The 20,274-nt window shown below is 32.4% G+C and overlaps 1 protein-coding gene across 5 annotated transcripts in view; it reads right to left on the minus strand.

Moving 5' to 3' along the window:
• LOC106461261 (zinc finger MYM-type protein 4-like) overlaps nucleotides 1-20,274 on the minus strand; it is a 69,874-nt gene that overhangs the window by 39,183 nt on the left and 10,417 nt on the right. For all 5 annotated transcript variants that reach the window (XM_022388116.1, XM_013921072.1, XM_022388117.1 and 2 more), the window contains exons 3-10: nucleotides 16,470-16,541; nucleotides 10,211-10,345; nucleotides 8,967-9,066; nucleotides 7,564-7,685; nucleotides 5,743-5,991; nucleotides 4,461-4,718; nucleotides 3,358-3,552; nucleotides 2,323-2,559 (exon numbers count right to left, since the gene is read on the minus strand). In XM_022388116.1, coding sequence (XP_022243824.1) covers nucleotides 2,323-2,559; nucleotides 3,358-3,552; nucleotides 4,461-4,718; nucleotides 5,743-5,991; nucleotides 7,564-7,685; nucleotides 8,967-9,066; nucleotides 10,211-10,345; nucleotides 16,470-16,541 — 1,368 coding nt within the window. The remainder of the gene's footprint in view (nucleotides 1-2,322; nucleotides 2,560-3,357; nucleotides 3,553-4,460; nucleotides 4,719-5,742; nucleotides 5,992-7,563; nucleotides 7,686-8,966; nucleotides 9,067-10,210; nucleotides 10,346-16,469; nucleotides 16,542-20,274) is intronic.

Consider the following 20,274-nt stretch of genomic DNA (forward strand, 5'->3'; position numbering starts at 1 on the left):
TGCTTTTTGAATACAGTCTTTAGCTATGGAATTTTAGTTCTTCTAGACACCTCAAATGACACCAGAAAAAAGTTTTAAAAAGTTTAATTTGAACTACAGAAACTCCTAACCAATACATATACATCAACAAATACAGTGAAAATTTAATTAATTCTTCATTTGTCTTTAGGACTAATACTCAAGACTAAAATAGTATGAAAAACTAACAATTCACAACATGTTTTTTTTATATTTCCAATCAATCCTATAAGCTCAGTGGATCAAAAAAAAAAGTTTCAAACTTGAAAAGTCCAAATAATAATTGTAGAAAAAAAAAAGTCAATTGAAGTCAATGATATTCTCCAAAACCTCACAGAAAAGAAATAAAAAATAACAAATCAATAAACATGAATTTGTCGGTTGTCTTGCGTAAAGGATGATCCACAGCTTCTACAGGTTCAAATGTTGTGAGTTGTACGAATGTTTCACAAATGAAGAGTTTAATACATGTCAAGATATACCACTGATAAAGTGAGTGACATAGCACATTAAGTCAATGTCACAGAGACATCGCTCTTACTTGTGTCATTTTTGATTCGTGTGTGCAAAACCCAGAGCTTTTGATAACCTAAATTTTTCACCACACCCTAACACAATTACAATGCATCTGTTAATTTTTAGAAATTAAATTGTTTTTCTGCAGTTAAGTGCAAAGTTACACAATGTAACTCTGTGCTCTGCCCACCGTGGGTATCGAAACCTGGTTTCTGGCATTGTAAGTCTGCAGACATACCACTGTGTCGCTGGAGAGCTAAGTATAGGAATTATAAATAAAAGAAGATTGAAACTGATTTATGTTACCTTGTTGAAACATTTTACATTTGTTACTTGTAATGGTTTCTTTCGTTATTCATTCAAGCCATCTCCAAACTTTTAGACACAAAATTAAACATTATATTTTGTGTAGATCAAATTTTTTTATTCTGCTTTTTCTAATCTAGAAGTTCGACAACAAAGACTGATAAAATCAAAATCTTACCTTAACAACTGTTATTATCACTGGGGGCAATTGAAAGTTATGATATTATAATTTTTTTGGTAATCTTTAGTATTTTAAGTTGCTCTAATGATAAGTATACATTTACATTCAAGTCACAAAACTATGAAAGACAACATCACAGCAAAGTTTGCCTTTTTATACTAAACTCAGACTCCCTATACTAAAACATTTCAATGAAAAATTGAAACTTTATCTACCACCAAATGCAACAAAAAACAGTTTCCTTACAACACCCTGTTGTCCAGTAGTTTTATATATTGTTTATTTTATAGTTAATTTTACAATAAAATAACAACTGTGAAATCTCTAAATCAATCTATTTAGTTTTAAAATACAGCATGCATTGGCTGTGTGTTTTCAAAATGCAATGATCTATCCATCATTGTAACTTTTTCGTACTTTTTTTCTTGAACAATATTTTATATTAAGCATTATCTTGTTATTGGTTCAGTTCTTTGTTTTTAGAGATACAAAACAATATATTTATTTAAGCTTCTACTATTTAAATTTATATATCTCAAATTTGACTTGTATAATTCTAAAACAAAATTTAGGCCTAAAATGCACCCATATGTACAGTGATCTTAGCGGGATACAGTGCGAGGTAGATAAAAATCTTAACACTGTACGAGTGTTTCAAATAACAGCAAGGGGTGTAGATGAGCTCAGCCAACAGGGTCTAGGGTAGCACAACAAAAACTGGTGTTGTTTTGTGATTTATAAAGCAATCTTTTTTTTAACTTGAATATAAAAGTTAAATTTAGGCCAAAGGGGAAGAAACCTAAGTTGTTAATTCCTGGGTTTGTTGATCAGTAAATCTTAAAAGAATTTTAAATACTTACTGCTTTATGGTATTTCAATGAAAGTTCAATACCAAAAAGAAAAAAAAACAACTAAAACTATACAAATAGTTAAAACAACAGAAAAAACAAACATTAGCTACCATTTTAAATCATTTTTTATTTTACAAAGTTTCATGTTTGGTAATAGGCACAGGCTGAATACAATACTTCAAGCATTTGTTTTAACTATTTAGGTAATTCTCAAGATGATGATGAGAATAACATATTTTTGAATGAACTGTTGAAGATTTTGTTTTTCTCTTTCTTTCATTAAATTCCTCCCATTTGAAAAATTGCTAAAGGAATTCTTTACGGTAACAGAATATAAAAAAAGAACACATTTTTATCAAATTTAAAAATTTTTTCCCAATGTTCATTATTTTGATTATCTTATAAAAACAATAAAGTAATGAAAACATTTCGAATAAAAAATTACCCTACCTTACACCAAGTACAAGGAACAATTTTCCGATTGGATAACACAAACATATTCATGCACGATGATGAACAAAACCTCTTCCGTTGTCCTTCAAACTGTAATGATATCCTAGGGGCTACTTTGGAATCGAAAAATTTGTGACAGGTGTCACAAATATTTGTATTGATCTTATTGGCGTAACGAAATGCAGCTATACAAGGGTCACTACACAATGGGTGCAATTTCTCTTCGTATTTCACCTATGAGAAAAATAATATTTAAGTAATTATTCACGTTGAATTAAAAACACTGTTACTTTCTTAAAACGGATACAGTATTCGGGTTCTTATAAATACAATAATTACAGTAAAAATTACACATATGTAGTTTCATAATAAAAATAACTACTAAAATGTATTGTACAAAATTGAAATTTTATTTTTGGTAGGTGTGATCATCAATGATTTTTTTTTTAACTCCACATCTCTTTAGATCACCACTTAAATAAAGGTGTGGTCATTGTTTAACAGTTGGGTCACTTAACAGATACCGAGCTGAAGGAGTTCACGATGGAATTTATTAAACTACCAGACTGTATATGAAAGTGGACTAGATAAAGATTCAGCTAAAACATATACAGTGAATGTAAATATTAAGAAGTGTAAATTGTAATTATGAAACACCCATGCCAAACTCTGACCTTGACATTTGACCCATGATCTTTAGAACTTAATCGGGTCTATAACTCTGTATGTAGTACAAGTTTCACAAATTCGATCACGACATACCCTGTTCACAAGAAATGAGTGGATAAACGGGCAAGGGTAAACTTATATGCCCCTCTCTGATTTGCAGTAGGGGAGATGAAAAAAGTATAAAGTTATAATTTTTACCTTCTTATGTGTCTTTTGAAATTTTTTAAAGTAATGGTTAACATTAATTCTACCAACCATACGAGCTCTTCAGCAATTTTTTTAAAACCTGTAAATCACTAGCAGTCAACTTTAAACTTGTTTCAGTTTGGATTATTAGAACATCTTCTCCGTGAACAAACGTACCTGAACTTTGGATGGGGCTACTTTGTTGCAAACGGAACATTTCTGGGACTGTTTTGGAGTTGCAGGACAATTCATCATCTCGTATCTCTCCATACACATCTGGCTACAAAAGTCTTTAAACTGACCTTTCTCCCCAACAGGTGCAAGGAACCCTTCTTGACCATTTGACAAGTCTTTCTGGCAGTATGTGCAAACCTAATATTTAAACAATATCATATCTAATCAAACTTTGTAAAAACACAAGTCTAAAAAGCACAGACTTTAAGACAATAACTTAGAAGCAGAACATTTTAAACAATTTTTACTCAAATGAATAGCTAGTAAATAAATCCTAACTATAAGATCATAAATTTTTCTCAGCTCAGACAACATGGTAATTATGTAATTATACAAAACAATATCAATACGGGTATACTTGATTCACATCTCTGTAAGCCTTATTGGCTTCAAATAAATCTTTAACAAAATTTCTACTTTTATGACATATGACATCTTTATGAAATGACACATTAAGAAACTTTAACTATCAGCCAAGTGATTTTACACGAAGGAAACAAAAGTCCAGTTCCAAAACTATTTTTATAGGATCTTAATTTACCCATCAACTTGAACTTATGATAATTTTTTTTTTTTGCCAAATAATTATGATTAAACTATATACAAATATAAATTACAAAATATTAAGAAAATAGAGTAAATCAGTAATTAAAAACTCTGAAACTGTGCACTCATCTATTTCAATGGCATTTTTTTTTTTATAATCGGTATATACTCACAAATGGGACAGAATATACGGCACGAGATCAAGGCTTTTTATTTTATTGAAATTAATAAATAAATAAAAATTACTTTGAAATTTATTTATGTCATACATACATTAAAATTTAATAATCAAGGTACTATTGTTGGGAGCATGCTCAACTAGGAGTATTAACCCCCACAATTTCCCGATGGTTATAAATAACATCTCGACTAATTTCACCAATGAATAAAAACCTTAAATTCATTCCAATACTACTCTGAGTGTCTGCTCTTCTTTAATTATACATTAAAATTGTATCAAACGACACACAAAATATGATAGAAATAATAAAAGTTATTACTTTTAAACCCTTCTTGAACTCCTCCAGACAACGACCAGAACAGAACTGACGAATGTCAGACCCAAACCGAACGCAGTATTTACCAAGTGAGGGTTGTTGTACAGGAAGGTGACAACAAGTGCAATGACTTCCCAGAAGCTTCTGGTATTTTCCCAAACAATTCTCACTACAAAACTCCATTGCTTCCCACATGAGACACTTCTCGCCACCTTGTATATCCTTCTGACACTGGGCACATACTTGTTTAGGCCCATGAATCTATGGGTTAACAACTGAAATATTAGCTCAAAAAATCCTTTAAAAACAAATATATAAAACTTTTTCATAAAAACATTTTTCCAGGAGTTATGTTTAATCACTAGTTTTTTTGTTTACATATCAACTATTTTATGAATATGGAAGATTTTTAATTTTATTTTACGTTAGCTGACAAATATATGAAGACAAACATTTACAAGTAATTTTAAGTTCAAGACACCAGAAAACTTAAGTGCATCAGAGATGAAGAAGACTTACCTTCCAAAATCATTGTTTATAAAGTTTCTTCAATTCTGATTTATCACATAACTGACAGAAAGTCTTACAAACTCGTAAAATTCTCCTTAAATATAAAACACCTTTCTGACTTAAATGACAAGTTTTTTCATATTTCTTCACAAAGCTTAAATAAGGACGATAAATAAACATTAATTATTAATTAAATAATGAATCTAAATCTTGAAATGGGTATTTTCACAGAATTTCTCCCAGATGCCAAATCTACAAGACAAATCATTTTCCAATTTAAGTTAGATATTTACTTCCAAATCAATAAAACTGATTAAGTGTTTTTTTGTTTTAATTAATAAAGTATAAAACTGGAGTGTTGTGTTGAAGCTACTATAGGTAGAATACTTTTAACATTCCACTAAGCTTAACTATTTGTTTTGCTTCCAAAATTCTATCATTTTGCTTTACTGATCCAAAACTTGAGGTATTTTTGATTACTGATTGGTTAGGAATAAATTTCTGTATTATCGTACATAATAATTAAAATATTTTGTTTGTTTGAATTTATGCACAAAGCTACAAAATGGGCTATCTGTGCTCTGCCCACCACAGGTATCGAAACCCTGTTTCTAGCGTTGTAAGTCTGCACACATACCGCTGTGCCACTGGGGGGGCAATTAAAATATACCAAACTAAAAAAAATTCTATCAACTACAAGTATTCATTATTTAGGTACACTAATCATACCCATTTCCACCATTCATTTTATTTTAATTTAAGCAAAAATATTCACCTGCTGATATCTTTTCATACACTCCTCAGAGCACAATGGTTTATTTTCTCCTGTAGGGGGCAAGTACCCTTGCCCATTCTTTATTTCTTTTTTACACAGTGAACAACTCTCCATAGCAGATCTGGACCCCCCAACACCGGGTGGCGGTGGTGCCAGCTTCTGTTTGTTTCGGAAGATTTGGAAGCAGTTGTCGGAACACAAGAATCGAGTCTTTCCTTGAAACAAGACCTGGTACTTGAGGCCCTTTGTCTGTGTGAAAACAGAATTTCATACATTACTGAATAAGATGTTTGTTACGCAATGGACATTCTGTGCCGTGCCAACCATTGGTATCGAAATCTGGTTTCTAGCATTATACGTTCACGGAAATACAGCTATGCCACTAGGATGGGGGCTGAACAATACGTGCAGGATCAACAGTTTAATTGGATAAATACTAATTGGTTTTAGATTACTAATAATGATCAAACTGATCAGGAACAGCAATGGTTAACATATATAAGATCAATAATGAACAGGCTGAAGGTGATTGATAACGATCATATTGTGGATATTCAACAATGTTCAATTTGTAGAAAATCAATTATCACAATTAGTTTGTAGATTATTGGTAAGAGTCAAATTATTTGATTTAAATGAGGGGAAAAAAAAAATTTATAAACATTATTGAAAATAGTTATGGACAGAGGATTGAAATAGCCGCACAAAGGATGTGTAGGAACCAAAATTTAGGATGATCCAAGGTACTCCTCACAAAATATTGTGCAAGATCTCATGAACTGTATGGAAGATTCTTAAAAAGAGTAAATGAAATAAACATGGTTAATAACAGAAGTGGTCAAGATAGGAAGTCCGAGAGTCTCGAAAAGCAATGTCAAGTACCTTAGTGTAGGCCCTTTATGACAAAGATGTCGTGTACAGATCTTGCTCACGATCCTGCTGTAAATACAGGTGTGAATATTACTTTTGAGAACATTAGCACAAACTGGTCTTAACAGACATGTGACTGTGGTGAATTTATGACTAGTAATAAACAATATCACAGAAAATATGTGGGTTGGGCATGGCCTAGAAGATAGTGAATCAGAGGATTCAGGAATAAGGGAGCCAGAAAAAATGAATAATGGCAACTAAATGGTGAATTTATGACTAATAATAAACAATATCACAGAAAATATAGTGGGTTGGGCATGGCCTAGAAGGTAGTGAATCAGAGGATTCAGGGTTCACACACCATTGCTGAAAAAATGTGCTTACCAAAAATTGGTTATATGTGCTGTTCACTAGCTCCCTTCCCTCTAATCCAAATTTCCCATTTTTGTTTTAATGTGATCATTCCACTGTTTGTGGTCCGATGCCCATTTCAATTTTTTAGTTTCGTTACCTCTTCTCAGCAGTGGTTTTTGAATTTTTTCTGGCTCCCTTATTCCTGAATATCTTGTGCATTTCCATTCTTATCTAACTTGCTTTGACATTAAACTAAAATAAAAATACTGAAGTATTAAATATAATTCTAATTCAGAATGTAAAATGAACACTTTGAAGTAGTTGGTTTGAGTGGTCAGAGATGGAAAGAAACCATTAATAACAGAGACAAATCATTTATACAAGCTACTTGATGAGGTAATACACATTCCTGCTTTCACGCTATTAATATATCAAAGATGTTGTACTCCAAGAAAGCACAACTTTCTAGTTTTTTTTATATAAAGTCAATTAAATACTGCTACATTTAATATGATAAACACTGAATTTATAAATACAGAATGTAAATATTAAATAATATTAGGATGCACAATCTAACTAAGAAGAATAACTTACCACACCACACTCAGCACACGACCGTGGAGAAGTCTCCCTAGAGCCTGAATCCTTTTTAGAGATTTCTGCAGGTGGTGTAGCTGATGATACTGCAGGGGTGATGGTGGCATTCCCACTGGGCTCTGTCATGAAAATAAGCACCAGTTTAGGTCCATGGAAATAATAAATCTAGCAATTCAAACAATCTATAAACTGTATAAAAAGATAACTGACACAACTTTTATATTACAAGGTGTTTCGATTAAAACCCTTCAACACATTATTTCAAGAAGGAAAATAATTTTGATGTTTTCAAACTTTAAATTATTTTATTATAGCTACTTGCGATACTACTTTTGAAAATTGAAAAGCAACATAAAGACTAAAAGACAATCTAAGCCAATACAGAAAAAATTGTGCTCATTACGCCACCTTCAGGGAAAAAAAACAAATTTGTAAAAAAACCTCACAAAGCTGAAATATTAAGCAAAAAACAAAAAAAAAATTTTAATGTTATCACTTACATGGATATGACTGGAGATTCAAAAAATTAGTATAAAAAAGGTAAGAAAAACAAACTGTTATGGAGTTAAGACCTTAATATTCAGTTAAAACCATAATAATAATGCAGGGCTACATTTAATCAACAATTGAATGAAAACTTGACATTTAATTAAAGATCTTAAATTTACAGTTCAAATAATTATCCTGAATATGGAACTATACTTATTAACTTGTGAATTTTACATATCAGTGAGGAATAAATATTTCCTGTAGGAAAACATCAAAGATATCTTAATTTTCTAAAGTATTCAACAAATTCCTGTAGACTTAATATCCTTCAAAAGTTTCTATGTTGCAAAAATCAGTCTCCAAACACCTAAAAAAAAATCTTAATTTACTAAATTATTTCATAGATTCATGTAGACTTAATGCACTCAAAATGTCAGTTTACATTATTTCAATTTCCTGCAATCTTAATACTCCATAGAATGTATTAATATATTATTTCACACAATGTCTTTAACACGCCTCAAAATTTATTAAAACACTACACTATTTCAAATAATTTTAATCCCGATACACATCAAAATAACTGAACTTACAATATCTTAATTTACTACAATAATTCATAGAATCAGGCTTAACACTCTTCAAAATAACTCGTTAAATCTCATAGAGTCAGACTTAACACACCTCAAAATATCTAACTTATTAAATCACACAGAATCAGACTTAACACAAATCAAAATAACTGAACTTACAATATCTTAATTTACTACAATAATTCATAGAATCAGGCTTAACACTCTTCAAAATAACTCCTTAAATCTCATAGAGTCAGACTTAACACACAGTCATATACTGGAGTAAGTAAACTGAATTACACAGGAAATACAGAAATTATATAATACAAAACAGACCTTGAGACACAACTGTGCCTATAGTTTCTTTGGTATTTTCATCAACTTTTTCATATCCAAATAAACCCAAGAGTTCATTCATTGTATCTGTGATGTAACCCTGTAAACAATCACAACCTGTTACATGCTGCCACATCATGACTAATAGATGCTATTATCACAATTATCTCTCACAAAAAATAAAATAAAAGCAAAATTACCAATCTTGTGGCAACAATTTCATACAAAACATATTCCACTTGTGTAATACTAAATTACGATTGTAATAAATAATGCGCACTTTCTATTTTTATATTCACTGTAATTTCACGGTCACGATAATGTGAACATTTTCTCACCGAATATGTTATGAGAACATTAAGGGAATGAATCACTCAGCCAAAACTTGCAATACGAAATTCCAATTTTTTGAAACTTTTATACAGAAAATTAATCGCAAATTTGTGCATTCCAACTAAAAATTTGATTTATCTAAATAAAAAAAAATCAGTTTTAATCACTCGCATCAAGATGACGGTTTAACAAGTAAGCTTGTTTTTGTATCAACTTCTTCTCTTGACTATTCAGATAAAAAGAAATTTCTTTAGAAGGAACTAGTATGGAAAATAATTCATTGCATATAAATCTAACATTATTCAACCATAAGATTTTTTCCTCTTGGTATTACTTTATAGTTTGTTAGAAGCTTGCAGTAAAAAAGTCTTTCAATGTAGTTATCATATTGGCCAGATTATGGGGCAATCTCGAATATAAGGTAACCCCCATTTTCATACACCATGGAAAACGAAAAAAAATTGAGTGTCATAACGTCCTTTTGTTTAGGTCTACAAAATCAATACTATAACTGAACAGATGGATTAACTACAAGAATTAGTGATGACCTTTAATGAAAATCTGGTACGCATGCATAGACGGGTGCTATCTGGACATTCAGGAATGCAACAGGCTAGAGTAGAGGGAAGGGGGCCCGTGGTCAGCCGGGAATATAAGGCAACTATGAATTTTACAGCCTAATTATTAATAAAAAAAACACTGCCTTATAATTGGGCCAATACAGTAATTTTTACGAGAATAATGCTTTCAGGAAACACTGTTTATTACATGTAAGTGTAAAAACTGGGCAAAGTTCAAAAAAACACTGCCTTATAATTGGGCAAATACAGTAATTTTTACGAGAATAATGCTTTCAGGAAACACTGTTTATTACATATAAGTGTAAAAACTGGGCAAAGTTCAACACGTACTTTCATTTCAGTAGCGTTTTGCTTGGAATCACCACCACTGCTATTTTCAGAATCTCCACTTGTTTTCTTTCCATCTGATGAATCCTCGGACTTTTTTTGATTTTCTTTATCCTCTTCTTTTTCTAAAACTTCCTCCTTTTTTGAGAATAAATTAAGAAATAGTTTTGGAACACACCAACTAATGTAATCTTAAGATACTGAAATATTAATCTCAAAACTTTTGTTAACATTGGAGTTATCTTACAAAATATCCCAAGGTTTGAAACAGATATTTTGGACACTGGCAAGTGTTTGCCAATTACTTTCTACGTTACTTGCAAAAGTACAATCACGGCGGCTAAAGGTTAAGGAGTTACGAGCCCTTAGATGGCGTAACAAATCAGCTGATGGGAATGTTAAGAAATTACCGAATTTTAAATTTCTCGTCTTTTCTTTAAGTATTATAAAGTTCAAACCTTAGTTTTAATCATAATTACATTTCCTAATATGAAATAAAAGAAAGACGTAATAGAAATATTTAAAACTACTCTGGAAGGTGTTATATTTTCACTTTCTATTTCAAAATGAAAGATACACAAGAATAATATGCAATAAGCTATAGGAAAAGACTTATTGATTGATTGATTACTGTACAGTGGTGTTCCCAATATGTTATGCTTGTTTGAGTGTGGTTTACAACTGATCAAACTATTTATAATCATGCCAATATCATCAACTGAAAAAAAAAAAATGTCAGTACCACTGAATAAATGCTAGAACACATTAGCTTTTTGACAGCTAGCCATCACTCATTGTTTATCTCCACCAGCAGCCAAGTTGCCTATAAATATTATTAAGACACAATTAGAAATAACTATCTCTTTGAAAAAAGTTTTAATGAAATTAACCAAATAACAAAGGAACAAATAACTGGATGATTATTATTCATAATTATTGTTACAAAAATGTAGTTATTCCTATGATGTTAAAAGTTAATGATTGGCAGATTCACAGATTGTATCATAATCATTTCTTTAACATAGCAAGGAACAAAACAAGTATGTAATCATAAATACTTTACCAGACGTACGTTTCGATAACAATCCAAATTCATCTTACACAGAACAGTAAAATATTTTACACACTTGAAAATATTTTATATTAAACTACTAAATTGTGAAAGATGAGAACAAAAGTGGGCAGGAACATTTAGGGAAGCATAATTAGGTTTGATAATTTGTTACATGTTGAGATAAAGAGAAATTAAATTATAGTTCCTAATTTTCAGAAACCCAATTCTGAGGCCATGAGACTAGATTTATCCTTGGTGAATTGGAATAACGAGTTCAAAGGTGATGTGTGACATAGACAAGAAAAATTTTATAAAACAAAATGCTTTTAATTCAAGGAGAAAACAGTAACAGGAAAGAACAAACTTCACCGACTTACTAAAAACATAAATGAGAAAATTAAAATTAACAAATAGATTTTTAGTTATAGGAACAATAGGATTTTGTTAAAAAAGAAAACTTGGAAATCCAAGAGGATTTACAAGAAATCATTGGCTAAAACTAATAGCAAAGGATATTTTAAGTAGTGTCAAGGTAAATAAAGCATTATAAAGGGAATTGGGCCCTTAAAAGGTGTGAGACAACTGTGAGACTAAGCTTTTAAATGTTTTGTTTGAACAAGAGAGAAAGGTTACAAAATTTCTGACCCCTATAGGAAATTGACCTGCATCTTAAATCTATCCTTTGATGAGAATTTAAGGCTGAAAGGTTAAAAATAAATAAAGCACTAGGTCAATAGAAACTAGGCATAAAAAAGCTAGCGTTACTCCTAATTTCAAATGGGGTGTTAAGTGTCGAGAGTTGCCCCGAGTCTGATGAAAGATATTTTACAAAATCTTTTAATAACATATGTCCCAGTCACAGTGAGAAGGGATGGAAACACTGCGAAGTATACACCCCAGTCACAGTGAGAAGGGATGGGAACACTGCGAAGTATACACCCCAGTCACAGTGAGAAGGGATGGAAACACTGCGAAGTATACACCCCAGTCACAGTGAGGAGGAATGGAAACACTGCGAAGTATACACCCCAGTCACAGTGAGGAGGAATGGAAACACTGCGAAGTATACACCCCAGTCACAGTGAGAAGGGATGGAAACACTGCAAAGTATACACCCCAGTCACAGTGAGAAGGGATGGAAACACTGCGAAGTATACACCCCAGTCACAGTGAGAAGGGATGGGAACACTGCAAAGTATACACCCCAGTCACAGTGAGAAGGGATGGAAACACTGCGAAGTATACACCCCAGTCACAGTGAGAAGGGATGGAAACACTGCGAAGTATACACCCCAGTTGCAGTGAAAGAGTTAATAACCTGTTACATTCTTTGACAATATTCTTGTTAACTTATAACCCAGGAGACTGATAACATAATGGCCACTGAATTCTTTGTGGTGAATTTTGAAGACAACAAGATGAAAAAACACAAGCTTAAGATTTGGAAGAGATAATTTAATTTTTTTTCTTAAAAAAAGATTGATTATCTTGTGGATTGAGTTGCCATTAGCAGCAGTGGAGGCTGGCACCTTAAAAAAGTTTAAAAGGTGAATCAAATATTTCTTGAAAAACAAAGTGTGAGTTTGATTCCTACTTTTATGTTCAGGGACGACATTGGAGGCCCAACATATTCCTTGTTTTTCATGTCTTATGTGACACGCTCTTACTCAAATTCATATATATGTTAAACATAACTTAATTGGAGATTTTTTGCTTCGAACATTTTTAGATGTTGTTTAAAGCTGCAATTGCAGTCATGAATTTTAATCAAATGAGGGCTCCTCTCTTCAACAATGGAACAATCACCAAACCATATGTCCACACAACTCATGCTTCAGTTAAGTTTTGATGAAGTCACACCTTTTACTTGAGATTTAGAATTTTCTATTCCAGCCATTTTCTTCCATGTTTCAATCATTTTTTTATACATTTCACGATTCTATTCGCCATGCTCTCAATCATGGCTGTGTTTCAACAGTACTTCACATACACAACTTAAGCAATTTGACCACAGAAGTCTCCAATTATGTACAGTCTTCTCAACCTAAACCTTCTCCTAAATAAATTACTTTACATCAAACTGTAGAGTTATAAAATATCATAAATTCCATTCTCTAAATTTAAACATACTTAATGAAAAGTGCGGAATTATTATGAGGAATCATATATGTTCTCACCCACAATTCACATACTTACATTTTCAACATGATATAAACCTCACAACACACAAACATGGAACATAAAAACAAACTCTCCTTACTTGAAAACTGTTGAAATCATGTATTTTGCACACAAAATATCAGATTATTACAATAAACAACATAAAACATATATATTAAAAAACTTCAAAATATGCACCTATAAAAATATTTCATTCCACCACAAATATAAGTAGAATATAAAAAAATTTACAATATGCACCTATAAAAGTATTTCATTCCACCACAAATATAAGTAGAATATATAAACTTTACAATATGTACCTATAAAAGTATTTTATTCCACCACAAATATAAGTAGAATATAAAAAACTTTACAATATGCACCTATAAAAGTATTTCATTCCAACACAAATATAAATAGAATATAAAAAACTTTAAAATATGCACCTATAAAAGTATTTCATTTCAACACAAATATAAATAGAATATAAAAAACCCTAAAATATGCACCTATAAAAGTATTTCATTCCAACACAAATATAAACAGAAAATTAGTTACAAAAATAATCATACAAATAAATTATTTGTTTTTTTTTATAGTACTCAATACTGCAACTTTTTTTTTTATCGGACTTAATTTGAATGACAATATACATACATATGGATTTGACCTACAAATAAATTAACCATAATTTACATAGAAAGTTTAAACATGCGTTTCTATCAAAGTAACATGTTGTGTTCTTAAATTGTATTATCACCAATTACCAGGGGTTGGAGGAAGTCCATCATCAAGTCGAAGCTCCCTGTATTATCACCAATTACCAGGGGTTGGAGGAAGTCCATCATTATGTCAAAGCCCCTGTATTATCACCAATTACCAGGGGTTAGAGAAATCACTCATTAAGTCGAAGCCTCCTGTATTATCACCAATTACCATGGGTTGGAGAAGTCCATCATTAAGTCGAAGCCCCCTGTATTATCACCAATTACCAAGGGTTGGAGAAGTCCATCATTATGTCAAAGCCCCTGTATTATCACCAATTACTAGGAGAATTCCATCAACCCTAACTTTCTATCTGAGTATCCACTTGAGAAACTAAAGATCTTTAGCTTGTCTTGCCATTTCCCCTAATACTTCAACTTTTACCAAAGGGTGTTCTGACCTCAGACGTTGTTATCACGTTGTTCACAGACACAAAAACTTGTAGGTTCACAGAGATTTTGTTGCTATTTACATTCTACAGAAGTAAAAGCAAAACTGAGGGGTGAAGATGTTAGTTAACAGAGACCTTTGAAAATTTCAGCTTAGAAACAAAACACTGATGTATTGTACAGTGTTCGAGATTATAAAGTTTCTTGGCAGGAAAGATGTTCCTTTTAGAGCCCATGGTTACAACAAATAATCATTCAGCATAAACCAAGTGTCAATAAACAATGGAAACTTTTTGGGAATGGTGAAAATTAGATAGATTTTTGATGACCTCATGAAGATCCATCTTAAAAAATATGCAACAGTGAGGATGGGTCAGTAAAAGGGGGCAGGGAAAATTTAATGTTGCCCTCCAAAACTACTCCCGACAAGAAGCTCTAGAACATTCTGTTTTACCTCCTAAAAAAATCATTGACAGAACTGGTTCAAATAACTACGGCATCCAAACGTACTCAACGCAAGACATCAGCACAATGGATCAAAGCATATTTATCATTGATAAGTCCTTTAACAATGCAGCTAACATTCGTGTAGAGTTTTGAAGCTTACAATCTTGCATCACACAACAATTTCCCAATCCAGTTTATGAGAAACAACTTGAACCAACTGTCCATGGAAATGTGCATGGTGATTAATTGAGAGAGACGGACGTGTTTGATGCAACTAATTTTGCAGAAATTCTCAAACACTTACATAAAGGTTCAGATATCATGAATGGGATGCTGTCACTTTGTGAATTTTGTCTTTTCTTAAATTTAAAATGAGCAATCATTTCTGTATAATCAATGTTAGTAATAATAATAACAACAACAATAAACGACACATTACTTTGCACATTCCTTAGCCCTTTCGCGACAGGAGCCCCTTTAAATGCTTTTCTGCGAAAGTCAGTGTTACATTCAAAATTTAATTAAACACCTTTAATATCAATGTATCTGAATGAAATTAATATTATAATGTATGTTATCATTCGAAGTTTTATTTTATCCAAGTTTTAAGTCCTTTATTTGAAATAAACCTTTAACAAATCACTTTAAACTTAAAATGTATTGTCACGTGACCAAAGAGTGACGAAAATTCTCTACTTTGACTCTGTATCATCAATAATATAATGGTAATTAAGTAGAGGTACGTCTAGACAATAAGTTCCTTACATAACCCTATGACTCGTTCATTTCAAAGTTCTACGAATGAATAGTTGAAAAAAGTAATACATTTTTTCAACCCTTGACAGGTGCCATGTTTGAGCTTTATAGCCTATATGTAGATGCTACATATACAAGTATATTTTCATTAGAAAGAGATCATTTTACACTATAATCTAACAGCAGTTGTATTTCCTCAGTTAGTTAATTATTAAATTTTAGAATAGGAAAAATTATTTTAGACTACTCTGTATTTCAAGTGCAACACCATTGTTTTCGTCTTATAACAATGATGATGGTAATTTCAAAGTTGTATTAAAAAATAATTAAGTAAAAAAAACATTTATCGATGAACAAAGTATAACTGTAAAACTTGATTTCCTCGTTATTGATTAAGGTTAAGGCATTAAAATTTGAGTACGATATATTCAGGTGGCCTGGTGATCTCTAGTATTGGGTGATAGAACTTATATGCAGTAGACAATTAAGTGTTATTTGAAAGATTATCATTAGTTCCACTGTAACATCTTGCACCCCTTATTCCTCAAAATGATACCACATTTCTAGAACATGAATCATATATGTTATTCAACAAGATACTTCATAAAATTATGTTTTAACTAAAATCTATGACTTTAACAAAGTAGCTTGTAAAACTAATCTTTGTTTTTGAGAGTAAAATACTTACTTCTGTTGATGGTTCAGTCTGGATTTGTTGAACTAGTCTGTCTGCAATAGCATTAATCCCCACACCTTTTTCCTGAAAAATATAAAGAAACAGTTAAATTCCTTCCATGTGGGCGGTCAGCATGACCAACCTTTTAACCACAAAGTAACCATCAGTTTCCATACTATAACTTTTGATATGTTTTGTGTATCATCATAAAATTTGGCAAGTCTTTGATACACAAAAAATCCAATTTTTTTAAATTAAGTACATAGATTTGTCTATGAATATATAGAGTCAAAGTGCTGACTGCTCTGACTGATTTTCACGTTAAGATTAAAAAATACTTTTCCTCATCTGAAAATTTTCAAATTTCATTTGTGTAGCCTCTAAAATCTCCTAAATAAATATAAAACTTTTTTCAGTATATCTTATTTTTTCCACCCTAACTCTATACAGATTTGGTCAATTTGACTGACTTTGTAACTACCATAAAAAATAAATAAATATAAATTCCCCAATTTTTCTTTCTAGAAAGATTATAGTTTGAAACAGGAAACTACAATTATTTATAATTAATTTTATTGTTTTACTGCCCTTTGAACCATGTTTAACTAATAATCCCTGCACATAAGTTGTAAATCACTTGGTGAAGGCATAGCTCACACTACCATATTGAATTACATAATGCTGATCGCGAGCATTCCTCATAAAGAAATTTTTTTTATTATTATCTTACCAAATAAGTTTCTAATTCTTATATTTTGGTTGCTTTTATAATAATAAATAAAGAATATGCATGAAATACCAAGAATATAGTATTTACTTTTGATCTTTTATTTTTTGCTGTTGGTCACCGATGAAATTTAAGCCTACTTTTTTTTATATTATTTTTTATTTCCTTAAATAATGCACCTAAGAACACAGAATAATAACACACATAAAGCAAACATTGTCCTATAACTACCATAATTTAATTGGCTTTGTATTGTGATGTAAGAGCCTTAAAATACTTCACAAAGCTTCTCAATTTGAACACCATGAGAGAAACTTTCAAACTGAAGACAAAAATGTATTTCTAATGAATACTTACCTCCTCTCACAAAATAGCTTTTCTGGATTAGTACTGCCCTCTATCAATGCACATTTTCAACCATCTGCCACTAGTCTTCCATCTCCCACTTCTGCATATCCACATGCAAATGATCATGCAACAGCTCTCCACCAATAGGAGTGAGACACCAGTCCTATTGTAACCAGTGCCCTCTTTACACTTGCACTCGTTAAGCACTTCAAGATTGGTCAAAATGCCTCCAAAAAGTGGGAAAGCTGGATGGGAAATATGAGTAGAGGTAAGTATCTATCGGAAATACATTTTCAGTGTAGGAAAATGCTAATTTCCAATACAATATCTTACCTCCTGTTACAAAATAGCCAGAATCCCACACTAAACTGGTGGAGAGCCAGTGAAAAAAATTATCCCCCTTTAGGAAGCTCCCAAAGAAAGACCAGTAGGCACGGAACCAAAAAAAAACAAACATCACACCTCAGCGAGAGACTGCACCACATCTGATCCAGATATACTCTTCACTCTTTTATGACTGTGTCACAAACATAAAAGGGGGAAAACATGATGGAATCCCAGATTATGTATGACTGATTAATGGGACCCCTGGGTGTCGAGTGGCTAGGGCACAACAGATCATAGTAGTAGTTTTACCTCATCCAACAACAGGTGGTATCTGGAATGGTACATCAGATCCACGGTAAGTAGAGGATCACCTACCTCTTCACCTCGAAATGAGATTGTTAGGGAAGATGAGCTTCCATACCAAATTCTTTCTCCACTTGTGTGCATTTCCAATACAACCAACACTAGACACACCAGGAACCGACATCCTGTGGATGGTAGGAAGGTAGAAAGTCCTGGCAGGATGACATCTCCAATCCAAAACCCGTCAGCAATGGGTATGGTACTTTCGGTTCACGATAGGAGGAGGATACCCAGCCGTGCACAAGCAGGAAAACTTGTGCTGCATCCAACTACAACCAACACTATATCCACCAGGAACCAACATCCAGCAGTTGGTAGGAAGAGGGACCACAAACCTGGGGTGCATCTCCGATCCAAAACCTGGCAGCAATGGGCATTTGTCATCCAGTCTGCAGGAGGAGGAGGGATACTGGACAGCATAGATATCAGGACTTACCTTTGTCAGATATATAGACAATAATACGGCATACAAAACATGGTGGCATCTGGAATTGTACATCAAGTCTGTGGTAGGAAGTGCTATACACCATTCACACCTACGGAATACCACTACCCTCCTCTCAACTAAGTGGTATGATTCATCTCCCCAACAGATAGAAACTGGTAAGTGATAAGGACTCCCATACTCCACTTGAAGAAAGGATGGAAAAATGCATTGGAGAGTCTGGAGGACCTCACCACCAGAGACATTGCAACAAGTGACTGGGATACCCTATTTTAAAACACAGAGCTACCATATTGATGGAGTCGATCAACCAAAACCTGGCATCATCTGGAATTATACACCAGGTCTGCAGTAGGAAGAATCTCAATGCCATGGAGCATCAGAGATGGGCAGCAATCTTTGTCAGCTTTATTCATGTTAGTCCATGAGTGTATGATCCAGAGACGAACATACTTGTGATTCAAAAAACCACTAAAGAAAACTACTAGCAGTCCTAAGAAACACCCAATCCTGCTACATAATTATTTACGCATAGAGGACAACAGAATTGAGACACACAACAAAACCCTGGTGGCATCTAGAATGATACATCCGTGGTAGAAAGGGCTACAGTGTAACTGACATTGAGCATGGTCATAGGATGAAGGGTACATATTTAAAAAACAAAAGTATACTTGGTCAGGCACCACTTGCCACAAAGTGGGATCCACAATACACTAGCTAAAAAGAGCAGTGAGAAAGTTGGAAAAGCAACCTTTCACAATTTCAAAATGCAAAAATTTAAATAAATAATAAAGAAGAACTAAGTCTGTAGTATAGAGAAAAACGTCAACAAATCTGCAAACAAAAACCAGCACATCTGTACAATACTACTGCTAATCAAGAAGTGATTATAGAGTGCAAATGTGAAGAGGGTGGGTGCTGGTTATGATAGGGGTTGTGTTGCACTCCTATTAGTGGAGATCTGCTGCATGATCATTTGCTTATGGATAAGCAGAAGCGGGAGGTGAAAGGCTAATGGCAAAGCATTGAAAATTTGCACCAATAGAGGGCAGTACTAACTTAGAAGAGCTATTTTGTGAGATGAGATAAGATATCGTATCAGAATAGACAATTCTCTGTACTGAAAACAACATAATATATATATATTACTTCAATCGAGAGTTTAAAGCTTTGCCTTGCTATTGATTATAAATAATACAGTATAAAACATCACAGAAAGAGAGGACCCGACAACTGGGTGTGGCAAGTTGGTCTTATTTTCTAGTTTATTACCATGTATTCAAATAAGATTGATGTCTATAAAAAGTAGACTTTACCTTCATAGTATCTATATTATAATGAGTAATTTACATTAAATTTTGTATTTCAGAGAGGGGTGGTAAATAAATTAGAGAAGAGAGAAGACCTAGAAAACAAGTGTAATGATTCTCATACTAAGGGAGATTAAGTATTTTTCAAAATGTTTCCTTGAAAATTAAGAACTTATATAATATTAAAATTTGTTTTATTAACTATGTTTTAATGCCAAGTTCATTTGTATACATTGATAATAAAACAGTTTGAATGTAACTATCTAAAAGATTGTGACATGCACACCTGACTTA

The sequence above is a fragment of the Limulus polyphemus genome, unplaced genomic scaffold (assembly GCF_000517525.1).
Source record: "Limulus polyphemus unplaced genomic scaffold, Limulus_polyphemus-2.1.2 Scaffold922, whole genome shotgun sequence".
In the NCBI taxonomy this organism is placed as follows: Eukaryota; Metazoa; Arthropoda; class Merostomata; order Xiphosura; family Limulidae; genus Limulus; species Limulus polyphemus.